At 37.4% G+C, this 13,115-nt stretch overlaps 1 protein-coding gene and 1 pseudogene across 1 annotated transcript; one reads left to right on the top strand and one right to left on the bottom strand.

Moving 5' to 3' along the window:
* The first annotated feature begins 5,039 nt into the window (after positions 1-5,039).
* LOC110051352 (uncharacterized) lies at positions 5,040-6,834 on the top strand (annotated as a pseudogene).
* Positions 6,835-7,212: 378 nt separating this feature from the next.
* Positions 7,213-13,057, bottom strand: LOC110051351 (uncharacterized). The gene is made up of 11 exons (XM_089276799.1): positions 12,882-13,057; positions 12,556-12,695; positions 11,077-11,361; positions 9,957-10,019; positions 9,788-9,830; positions 9,603-9,643; positions 8,680-8,798; positions 8,503-8,600; positions 7,917-7,999; positions 7,486-7,579; positions 7,213-7,360 (listed from the first exon to the last, which is right to left on the bottom strand). The coding sequence occupies exons 1-11, from the start codon at positions 13,055-13,057 to the stop codon at positions 7,213-7,215; spliced, it is 1,290 nt and encodes a 429-aa protein (XP_089132925.1).
* Positions 13,058-13,115: the final 58 nt, after the last annotated feature.

Raw genomic sequence — 13,115 nt, 5'->3', positions numbered from 1 at the left:
TCTATATAATAAGAAAGGTAGTCTTATTATGTAGTGGGTCTGGACCCTAGCTAGCTTTAAAGACACGGGACTACCTAGTCAAATGGTCCTTGCTCGGCCACCTAAAATTTAGGACTACTATCGTTACTGATACGAAAGTGGTATAAATGCCATTTTGGTTACATTTATCATTTCTATATCACATCATGTGACTTTTTCCTGTTGATTCACGCATTGCCAACAGTGACCGATATTAGGAATCAAGCACGATGTTTCACGATGATTTTGTTACTTTGTTGTTAAATTCTTCATTAACTCTCTCTGAAAAGTAGGGAGAAAATGAAACTTTCACGACAAGGACCAAGCTACTGATTTTCGTTTACAAACGCCAGACGGCAAAAGTGGAATTTTTACCGTTGGCGGAAAATGAATAACGTCATGCTTAATTTCTAGCTCTATTCACTCCGAATTAAGGTTACAAATAGTGTTTAGGTAAATAGACAGAACTCAACATTCTTAGTAAAAATTCAGGTTTAAGTTGAAAATTGGTATATGTTTTTACCTGGCATGCACAACTTATCTTAGGGATTAAATGTTGTTGTTTTAAAACTTTTGAGATTAGTACCCTGAAAAACATACATGTTGGTTTCGATTCAAGCAAGAATAAACAAATAACTTCTGTGTTGAGATCATAGATTAATTACATTCGTAAACAAATAGTGCACATCATACTCAATAATGCTTAAATTACTTGTAACAATGATCCATTTCACTTCCTATCGAAATCTAAATGAGTAATATTTGTACCTTTCTTCAGGTTCTTGACATGTACTTTCCTTCGGTTCTCACTCACTTTCCAGGTCGACATCATTACAAGAAGTATCTGCACCTTCAGATTTTAGGAATGAAAATGGAAGAAATATACATTTTTTGAAGAAGGGTTTTCCTGAAGTATTCATTACCATCAAAATTAGGAAGGATATGGTACGGATGTCCAAGGATTGACAAGAAAACACAGTTACTTACCAGGAAAGTCCTCCATGGCTGCCCACCACGATTAAGACCCCCTGTGTTGAAACTATTCTGTACCCAGAGCTCTCACAGTAAAATGGGCAAGGCTGCACCATGGACACTGGAAATCATTAGCTGCTAGTCTGCTGACAAACTCTCCAGCATATATTTCCTTTCACTCTACTGCTGAGAATTGTATTTTACAAATTCAGCGCAAAACTCAGGTGTTGTTTGTTTATCACGTCCTCCAGTCCCTATGTCCCACGTCCTCAAATCCCCGCACGTTCCCGAGTCCTGACGTCCCCACGTCCCCACCTCCCCACATCTCCGCATTCCCCAGTCCCCACATCCCTGAGTCCCAAGTCCCAAGTCCCATGTCCCAGTCCCCAAGTCCCCGTCCTTTTAGTCACAGCCATTTTGATGTGGACATGACTTGATCTTGTATACCCGCAAAGATGCAGTGATAAGCACAATGATATCACTGATTACGCTTCAACACAACCCAAATATGCAGGATCGGTTTCCTTGCCAATTGTAAAACAGGCTTATGACAGTTATAAACTCTGTCACAACGGCATTCTCACACCTGTTTGGACTGTTTCACTTTTCCACTAGTATGTTCAAGAACACAACAAAAATAGGACTTCTAACAATCTTATGATATTAAATGTTACTTTTTTTATTCGCTCAAGCGATTACAACAATTACAACAATTACAAAACAAGTATAAATGTAAAAATACATTTTTGCAGTATAAGAAGTTCACTCCTATTTCCCCAAAGTTAGGCAAATATGCATAGAAAAAAATTAAAATTTACCGATTACACAGTAGTCAATGTTAAATTAAATATGTTTGTATTTTAGAAAGGTTCACTTTTGAAACATTTATTTCGTCACTTAAGAAAAAATCACTGTCTTATTAATGTCCATTTTTTATCTTTTTTAATGGTCATTTTTTTCAATTTCTTGTCCTGTTAGAAGTGCCCATTGATATAGATAGATGTTATGACGTGGGCTTCGAAGAGTTGAAATCTGCTTTACCGTTGTGATGTCTCAGAGTGATTTCATACAGTGTTAATCATCGAAAATGCAGCTGAAACCTACTGATAATATAACATGAGGTATCATGGAACACCCAGTTGTCAACATGTCGCAAGGTGGAATATATCATTTTTTTTTCTTTGTGCATCGTTATTTTCACGTCATTATCCTAATTAGGACGGCGGTATTTGTTGACAAAAGTACAGTTTAAACTTCTTCTAACATTTTACAGTTTCAACTGCCCCAAAATTTTATTGCATATTTTTACAGGGGAGACAGTGCTCTTTAAGTGGAGGGTGGTTTTCGGATCTCAAGTGATGTACTTTTGGCGATATTTTTGTCTAAATTTTGCCTTTTTTATGGCACTTCATGAGTAGTTCGAAGGCAAAGAAATTTAAAATTCTGTAAAAAAATCAGATGTTGATGAAACTGCCAAAACAGCCTCTCAACGTAACAAGAAATATTTGCTTGTCTCGAATAAAGGAATTTTGCACGGATTGAGAACATTTTCTTTGTGTGGCAAATTGTTAAAAATGTGCCCTAAAATGGCCACTGAAAGCCCTCTCAGAGGGGCAAAACCAAGATTGTCGCCCTAGTGCTAAAACACCGATCGAATTGAACTGAAAGTTTTTGTGAATCACTTATGTGGACAATTCATCTGAGAAAGTTTGAAGAATTTGATTTTTTCTCGTCCAGATGATCATAGTTGATCATTAGGAGGGTGGCTCTTAAATTTATAAAATCCTTTAACTCCACAAACAAGTCGCTATTAAATTGATGAAATCCCTTCCATCGACAAACAAGTAATTAAATTTTATGAAAGACAACTAGTTCTTCAAAGAAATCTTAAATCAGATACACCTATTAAATACTTTTCTATCTAAAGATCTAAGGCCAAGCCTTAGAGCTACTTAAAAAATTAAGGTGATGTACTTAAACAACGTATGGCATTGTTTACTTTAAGTAGCCTCACTCAATAGCGTGATCAAATGCATTAAAAAATGAACAAATGAATCATTCAAAAATAGGAAACAGTAAACTGTACACAACGGTCCTAAAATAAACTGAAAAGACCAAACAAAATTAGAGCTACAATTTGTACATGCTTGATGGTAAGGTTTGTTGATTTACTTTTGCACCATCAGGTGGGTTCCCTGAAAGTAGCAAAGCTCAATATCTAATATTTTATGTTACATTTAGCAGCAGTTCCATGCAATGTGTCCATCCATGAAAATCAAGTTTCCAGGCCTTGTTGTAGATGAGAGAAGATGCGAAAGAAAAATCTTGACAAAAAGACTTACTAACAGCTCCTTTAGGAGCCATCACTTAAATAAAAGTGCAATGGTCAACAACTAGATTCTTAATGTTGAGATATATCGCGTTATGATTAGCCATGTACGCATGTGGAAAAGCAATTCCTGTTCGCTTGAAAGCATGGTACTTTGAAATATGAATATTGCATGCAGGCGAACCACATGATTGAATTTGAAATATGGACATCAATTAGTGAATGGGTAGTGTTGAATTGTTGAAGTTGAATATTTCATTGTAGAAACTAATTATATTTTAAAGTGTCAATGCCCTGCTGCCAACATAAACTTGAATTTTGGTGGGGAAAATGTCTCCACTAAGATTTTAGCTGATCAAGTTTGCAGCTGAAGTGAACAAACCAGGAAGATCAGGCAGACTACTCATTCTCCTCAGCGTCTGTGTTTCCCACAAGCCCATAAACTTGTTTGAACTCCTGTACTTTTGCACCGCGCAGTTTTCTAGTTGGGGTCAACTGGAAATCGAACAGTACAATGGCCGACTTGGGGATGTCCTCTTTCCTTTCGACGTAACTGTGGCCAACCCGTCTTTTACACACCAACCAATTGATGGTCCGGTGACCATAAATCCAGGTGATGCTCAAATTATCCCCTCATGAGGAGCCCTCATAGAGGGTTTTTTGGACACTGTTGGAAGCCTTGGTTGCTACAGACGCTTTATTAATATTCTTTCATTAATTTAAAAATGTGTGAAAGGTAATTAACTAAATATGCATGTACGTTTCCGACTCCCGCAGTGTGCAATACGTGTTGAGTCTAAAGGCAGTCCAAAGCATAAAGTCCTCTCTTTTAATTTAAAAAAATAATCCTATTTTTGTTGATTGCCTTGCCTATTTCACCATTGGTAAGACACTGTCTGGTTTCAGCCTGCTATCAGATTTTTAAAATTGACACTTTTTAGAAATAAGAGTCAAAACAGATTTTTAATTGTGATAAGTTAATAAAGATGGTGAATTTTAAGCTCGGTAATGAAATGTGAAGGTGAATTAATCAACATGACGCGAGCGTGGGAGAAAGAAAAATTCTGAGTCCCCGACAGGAATCGAACCCATGACCTCCTGAACACCGGGCGGGCGCTCTATACCCGGTGTTCGGGAGGTCATGGGTTCGATTCCTGTCGGGGACTCAGAATTTTTCTTTTTCCCATGCTCGCGTCATGTTGATTAATTCACCTGCACATTTCATTACCGAGCTTAAAATTCACCATCTTTATTAACTTATCACTACTCACGATGAATTCGATAGCGTTGATCCTAGCAGTATGCAGGACACCTATCATATATGAACTCAGTTAAATGACCTTGCTCTCCATGAGTTCTCGTAGCTCAGTGGATAGAGCACCCACCTGGTGTTCGGGAGGTCATGGGTTCGATTCCTGTCGGGGACTCAGAATTTTTCTTTGTCCCACGCTCGCGTCACATTGATTAATTCACCTTCAAATTTTCAATCATTGTTGATTTCCAGTATTAATATAGTGCACCGCACGTTTCTACTGTCAGACCCCATTTCGAATTCCCCAATTATCAGGTAGCCACAACTCAAAACCATATCCATTGGATTTGTTCTTCAGTCATTTAATATCAGCTATTTCGGATTCCTCCAATTTCGAACTATTCTTCATTTCCCTTGAGAGTTTTTAAACCTAGATTCTGTGTAATGGTGGTTTGTTGAGTCGGCTTAACTTTCGCATTGGGACTCGTTCTGCTACTCCCCAGTAACAAAGTGACAAGCAACAAAACACACAGTGCATGTATTTGGCGGTAACACCAAGTAACTGTGTTTTCATTTCTCGTGTGCTCGCAAAAGTTTCACAGCAACAATTAACAACTCTCTTATCATTTGCGTGAGATTGCAAAACGTTTTTTGGTGTGTATCTTGCAGCAACGATGAACAACTCTTATCATTTGAGGCGCCTGAGCAAAAGACAGGGTTACTTTAGATATTTCAGCGCGTATCTCGGAGCAGCAACAACAAACACTCATCTGTTCTCATGTCTAGATCTGTAATCTCCCGCAAGTAAATGGCGCAGAACAGCAGACATTCGACACAATGAACATCCTGTGAAAATATGCATTTGTTTAGAAATGTGACTTACGAATTACTTATGAATACCATATCTGAAGGTGTCACAGGTTTCAAGTTAGCATGCCGTGGAAATTACTCAGCGGTAGCTAGCAGTTGTTTAGCAATGGACACTACAGACACTGGTCAACGGAAAATCAAATAGTTAAATCGCATGAGCATACAACAGAAGAGAAACAAAAAAACCAAAGGGAGTGGAAAAAGAGAAAGCGTGAGGTGAAAGGCAAAGGTTAAATCACCTTCGACTCAAGGTGATCATGTGATTCCAAATGACAACGAGGAAACGCCTGTAGTTGCTCAGTCGAAGGCAGCTTCATCCTCTCGAATTGTACTGAATCGAATTATTTCACCCATGGTCAACACGGAACTGAATAATACGAAAAAAGTTCCAGGAAAAACGGAATCCTGGCACTCGAGAAGTGTGTTGATGTTGCACCTGGCTCAAGGAAAGTCCCAGAAAAAATCGGTGAATAGTATCTCTCAGTTCAAACGACCCGAAACCCGACACAGTCCACACAAGGCTGACAAGGGTGTATCACACGTTCAAACACAACAACTATTGCCTGGTCTGTCAAGGCCCTCAATACCTAAAGTCAAGAAACGGCTTGTTGTGAAGGAGATGAAATGAGAACTAAAAGAACTAAATCCTGAACATATTAATTATCTGAATCAAGAAAGTATTGGCAGTGGAAGCTACGGTCAGTGCTATCATGCCCGTTACAGGGGAATTGACGTAGTCGTAAAGAGGATGATTTACAGCAGTACTGCAGAGGACAAGCTGAGGGCAAAAAGGGATTGATTTAATGCACGAGGCAGAGGTGATTACTGCACTTGGTGACCATGAAAGACCACCTGTGATTGTAGGTGTCGTCACTACACAAGAGCCACTTTGTCTCGTCACACAGTTCCATGGTATAAATGGCATAAGTGGCACCCTTCATCATGCTGCGATCTCAAATGTTATCACATCTTCAGAATGCCTTGATATCTTTGTTGAGATTTGCTCTGCATTAAAGCATGTCCATTCAAGAGGTTTCCTGCACAATAATATCAAGGCTAATAATGTCATCCTCAAAAATAGAGCAGATTCCAATAGATGCACTCCTATCCTCATCAATTTCAGGAAGAGTAGAAAAGCTTCTATCAATTTTCCACCAGCCTCCGCGGATCAATTTTTCTTTTCTGGGCAACCGACCACGATAAAATCAGGTTGAGTATGAAAACCTAATTAGTGCACGATGCAATTACATCCAGCTCAATTACTTTTACATCCAGCTCGAATACTTTTTGTCGACTCATTTACTTTTTATCGACTTGATTGCTTTTCATCGAGCTTGAAAACAGTTGTTTAATCTAATCGAACATAAACTTTAAAAGTAACAAAAAAATACATTGAGCTTGTATCACCCAAAACTTAAAGGACTGGTACAGAGTCGGACGACAACCAAGAAACCGAGAAAGACTGGTACTCTTGCTCCCAGAGCCCCTCGTAGAATAAAAATGTCATGGCGGAGTTTGGATAGGTTAACACTGTGGTAATTTGAAGAAGTTGGACGTGTGAATAAAACCAGAGAGAATCAAGTTCTGCCGGAAAAGAACATTGCTTATTTGAAGGCATCACTTACATTCCATTGAAAGATACTTTAATGAGTCCAGGTGATCGCACCTGTTACATACAGTGTTGATTCAAGCAGTCAGTATTTGAGTTTATATTATTTTTTAAAGTATAGCATACTTGATATATTATATATTTCAATGTGTTTTAACTCCACTACATAAAAATTAATGTTTGTCTTAATTGTCTGGTATCATCTGTCGTCTGAATACTCACTCTATCCAATGGCCAGTTAGTTATCACACACTTGGCAAGCTGGCTCTCTTGTTCCTGCCTCTCTGCTCGCCATCTTGCAAGTTTTACTCTTCATAGAAAAATTTACACCAAATTTTTCTTTTAAATTATAAGTGAAATAAGTGTTGTTAAGATATGGAGTGTTTGTTGAATACTGTTAAGTGTTGTATCAAATCGAGAAAACAATCTGTGTACCTTTCTAATGCAAGCAATTCAATGAGAAAGGTTGCTCGCTCACATATGCTGGTTGTTGAGTGGGATGGCCACTCATCATCCTCGATATCTGATGCTGGAATTGATTAAGAAATAAACAATAGGGTTACAGATGAAGCTGTTATTCTTTAAAAAATGAAGAGAATTATTTATCAGGTAACAAAATGATGGTGATTTCAATGTCAAAAATGCTGTCACCTTTCGATTTTGTCCAGCTGATGGAGTTAAAAATATCAACTGGTCCACATCATTTGCTTGGTTTCCATATAATTTGAGTGCTGTTTATTTAAAAAAACAAAGTGAAATTAGTAGGGCAGGGTAAAAGGTAGTGTAACAAACAGAACTTACTATGGAACTGTTAAAAGGGTTTTAGGAAATTTCATGAAAACCATGCATGTTTAAGTTTAACCAACCTTTTTGGCCATCTTTAGAAGTTGTTTCAGCAGTCCAAAAGAGCCAACCTTCTTTGCATTGTTCAAGTACCCTCTGAAAAACCCTTTAGAAATTAATAACATCTGAGTTAGTGTTAAAAGGTACATTATAAACAGTACATAACTTTCTTTAAATCTTCCTCATGAAGTCATAGCCAAATATTTTTTTCTCGAGGAAAATCTTCTTCAATTCATATTGATGCACATGATAGTCTATTAGACCAAAATTTACATCTTCATCCAAGTATCCAAACAGGATATAGTTTAATGTCTAATAACAGTCCGAATATAGTCCAGATAATGGACTTGTAACAGCTAACTTGTGGATTTATGTTAAGTGGTATGGTGACTTGGATAAAGTGAAATAAAGTGAATTTCTGTTTCCTTTAGCAGTCCTCCAAAAACATCTTTCCTCCCCTCCCCAACTGCAAATTTATTAGAAAGTGGCATGGAAAAATTTGGACAAATCATGACATTGATTTAAAATTAAACTAAGGTGTATTAGTTTGCAATAAAAAATCTGATTAAAATAGCAAATACTATAATACTATACAATGTACATGCAAACCTCAATGTAGCTTCGTTTAATTTTCCGTGTAAACTTGCATTGGGACACAGTAAAAGTACCACTAATGGTTTTTTCTCCTTGCGAGCCTGCCAGCATAGCTGTTTGTAAACCCAGAACAAGAACAAGTTAAAAATGGTATTTGTTAAATACAGTATCGGTGCTAACATTGCTCCTGACCTCTTCAAAAGTGTGATTTAAAAATGGCAGAATCGGTTCCTGCACATTGACACAGGATGCCTGAACAGCAGATTCGCATCTGCACACTTCAGTCACTCGACACTCTCTGCTGGATACCCCTGCAACTATACATTACAATGTATATTATTGAAAAAGGTGATACAAAACAATAATTATTATAGTATAGAAAGCCAATTTCTTTTGCTGTTAATTATTAATGATTAAATGATATGAATTTGATTCATCTTTAAATACAACTTTTTATGAATTATTATTATTATTTTGTATTATTTGGAAGGTCACATTTATGATGATTGAGGTTATCAATTGCCCTACATTTTAAATATACTGGTGCAATCTTGTTCCCAAGAATGATTTACAGATTGCAACCTCATTCAGTTGATGTCATGCGACGTGGACTTTGCTGCCGAGTGTGTTCCACATGCGTAAATGGCCATAAGAGTTGAGCGTCGCATATTTAAAACCCAAAAGAAACAATGAAATGGAGTTGACTAATTAGCCACAGCGGCCGCCTTGAAATGGTCATACGATAATTTTAATTATGTCAAAGAAAGTAAGAACATTGATGGAAGTACATCAAATTTTAAAAAAGCTAACATTGTATTACATATTGTGAACTTAGCCAACTGTTCAAAACTTCAAAAGTAAATTTTCTGCAGTTGTATTGCTATAATAATTATTTCTTTTATACTCACAGACTGTATGCCTTTTGAGCATTCAGAAAGAATTACAACACATCCCTAATGCCAACTGACTGCCTGGTTCCACAAACCCCAGTGGTTATTCCAGGTAACAAGTGTAAGTACTCTTACATTACATGTATTTTAATTGTTTTTTGAAAAAAAATCTCTTGTGTCTGCAAAGATTTTATTAAGGTTTGCTGTTGTTGCTATGTTAAGTACCTCCTAAGCCATGTGGAGACATGTCCATTGTAAATGTCCAACTGTAGAAGGAAAGAAGAAAGACATAATATTAACATGACTTGACCCAAGATATTACTGACATTAGAGAGAACTCAATGAAACAGATTTAAATCACAGAAAAATTACCTGGTCTTAACTGATTGAAGAAAATATTAAAGATATACTTACCATTTATACCATCTCCATGAAAAGGTTCACCACTTAACCCTGTGTGTGAAACAGAAAATTAATTATTGAGATTACAAAGGCTTTACTGTGTTAAATCTAATGTATGAGTGAAAACAAAGCCAATAACTAATTAAAAAATTAATTTTAAGATCTTTAGAATTTTACCTGAGGTAGTACAGGTAGATGATGGTTGCCTTGCACGTCTGATGAATGGTCTTCGTATTGGCACTTAAATAGATGAATTGTTTATTCAAAATCACAACTAGCAGCTATAAGCTGAATTATTTGTGTTATGTACATTAATTTGGTAAAAAATCAAACTTAAAAGAATTCCTGACTATATCACAAGGAAAAAACTATTATATAATGATTTAATACACCAAATCGAGACATAAAAGTTCTATAATTACAATTGTTGCCTAATTACATAGTGCATTATAAAATGTCTGCACAGTGCATAATAAATGCTAAGTGATATTATAAGGTCTCCTAACATTCTAAAGTCTTAAATTATTGACATGGTAAACAAAATCGTGGAAAGAGTTCTAGCAAATTTTACACTAAAAAAATAGACAAAATTTTTAGGATGGCACATTTTAAACATATGATCACTGAAAAGTTTGCATTGTAGTGACTTAAGAAGTATTGAGAATTTGGGGTTAAAATTACAAATTATAAGATACTATCCAAAGGAAACGAAATGTCGGTGACTAGTGGTGGATATTTGGCTCAGTAAATATCAACCACTAGCCACCTTCACTTTGGTGAATAGTTGTTAACTGCTACGTGTCACATTAATGATTCCACTATAGCCTGGCGTATCCAATCGAACAAAATCGCACATTTATTTTGCTTTGAGTTCGATTTCCGAACCAATCGAAACAATCGAACACAATCGATCGCAGTCCAATTTAATCTGATTCGATTTTGTTTGGAATCCGTCTTTTGATAAGTAAATCATGCAGGACTAACCCTTAGGGACAGTGCACCGTACAAAATGTCGGCAATATAAACAAACAGGAGTTCAGTAATTGAACATTCGATTGTCGACTGTTCGGTAATCGACGTTCATTTTTTGTTCGATTCTCTATTGTTTGGTAATCGAACGTTCGATTTTTTTTGATTGACCAAAGTTTATTGTGAGTTCAATTATGTTCGATTACCGAACGTTCGATTGGATACACAGGGACTATAGTTAGTAGTGATTCAATTCTCTTTTTATTAATCTTTGTTGTTTGTGTTCCAAGTGTCTTAGTATTATTTTGTTTTAAAGCATTACACTTACTTCTTCTAGGTGTTGAGTCAACCTGGGCAGGTGTGCTGGCCAAAGGGGCAAGAACTGATACTGCAGTAGTTGATGTAGAGGCTGATGTAAGCGTTGAATTGGTGGCCTGGGCAGAAGTTGTGACAACAGTTACGACATTAGTCACCTGGGCAGATGTTGTGGCGACAGAGGGGACATTGGCTGCCTGGGTAGAAGTTGCGGTGACAACGGTGACATTGGTTGCCTGGGGAGCAGTTGTAACAACAGGGATGAAATTCAGATTGGTAGCCTGGACAGTACTTGTGACTACAGGGACGAAATTGGTGCCCTAGGTAGAAGTTGCGGTGACAACGGTGACATTGGTTGCCTGGGGAGCAGTTGTAACAACAGGGATGAAATTCAGATTGGTGGCCTGGACAGAAGTTGTGACGACAGGGACGGAATTGGTGCCCTGGGCATCAGTTGCGGTGACAGTGACGATGGCCCTTTGGCCCTGTGTCAACGTCACATTGTTGCCTTGTTTTTAAGATACAAGAAGGAAGCTGAATATTATTACTGGAAAACACATCATATATGAAATTTTGTGGAAGGCTACTAGACCTACAAACCTCAAACAAACATTTTAATTTTTTGGCTACATTAGACATTGTCAAACCAGCTCCAAATTATGTGTGCAAGTTTATTTGTGTTTCATACATAAACCTATATTTCATTGTACTACATTTTCCACAGTCAGTCAGTCCGTCAGCTAGCTGCAGTGCAGTAGGATTTGTTTTTACTGTCCAGCCAGGTCAAAAAGTATTTCAAAACCTCTGGTAATGTCACTTCAAGAGGTGGCCATCTTCCTTTAGATTGATTGTAGAACTGGATATTGCATTGTGAAGTAATATCAGGTATGAGGAAAGGGGAAAAATTTAGTATTGTCTACACGTATTTGTCACTAAAAAGCCTTTTTCAGTAAGATGTCAATAAAGTTCGAATTTGTATTGTACAGTGTATGGTAGATGGAATGTTGTTGAAATGGAATAATTCCTTCAAGAAAGTTATGGATGGAATATTATTGAAATAATGGCAGTGTTTATGAGGATTTAAATCAAGAACTTAACTCGATTTTGGGCTAACCAAGGTAATGAAACAAATCAACCTCCTTACTTCTGAAATTAATGACAAAGTCTGTCATTCAAACATGACCCCTTTTGAAGAAATCTGTTGAATGCATCATAAAAAGAAAATATGCGACTTTGCAAAAATGATGGAGAATGTTCAGAAATTATAAATGAAACATCTTGGTGAGTCCGATTGACTACAATTTGGTCTTAGGTGGCAGGTAACGAGCGAGTAACTTTTTAATTTGACTTTATTAAGGAAACTGTCGCGAGCATGCTTTATTCTGGTACAAAAAACGCATGTGGCAAGGCCGGGAGAGACGCGGTTCTGGATGCCGCACCACACGCGCGTTTTGTTCCCATTCTTGCACATGTTGCAGGCTAAGTTACTCACCTTTCTTTCGTTTCCAGTACATGAACACTTTTTTCTTCTGGCTGCCGCCAAAAAGCTCCATTATCTGGTCGCCATTGGGCACCCCGACGTGCACGACCTTCATTGCTGTCCCTTTAGAGTAAGACGAAATGAATCGCAAACTGTTGAAAGTGAATAAGCAAAATGTCCTGGTTAGTCAAGCATATATTGCTATTCAGCGAACTGTTGAATAGTGATCACTAGAAAGAGATTTATTAGGTGGATAATCATCCGTACTTTGAACGATCTAGGCCTGATGTGTAACAGTTATGGTTGCAGTGGATTTTCAATTCAAAGTGATCACTCACCAAGACAAGTCCAAGTTCTCCAGGCTTGGAAAGGCCGCGATCAAGCTTTGCTTGACCACGTCGGCCAAATGGCTCCTTCTAAACCGGATTTCTTTCACCCAGCCAGCGTCTACAAGTTTTTTATATGCTGACTTTCTTCGAACAGTCTTCCTCCTTTTGGGTAGATGAATAAACATGCGAAATATCACTCAACCGGCATGTAGATGATCGAAGTCATTCGGGGCGTCCGAATCG

Source organism: Orbicella faveolata, unplaced genomic scaffold (genome assembly GCF_042242905.1).
Source record: "Orbicella faveolata isolate gen_17 unplaced genomic scaffold, um_ofav_v1 contig_46, whole genome shotgun sequence".
In the NCBI taxonomy this organism is placed as follows: Eukaryota; Metazoa; Cnidaria; class Anthozoa; order Scleractinia; family Merulinidae; genus Orbicella; species Orbicella faveolata.
The sequence above is the reverse complement of the archived record's forward strand: the minus strand, read 5'-3'. Positions and strand labels throughout refer to the sequence as shown.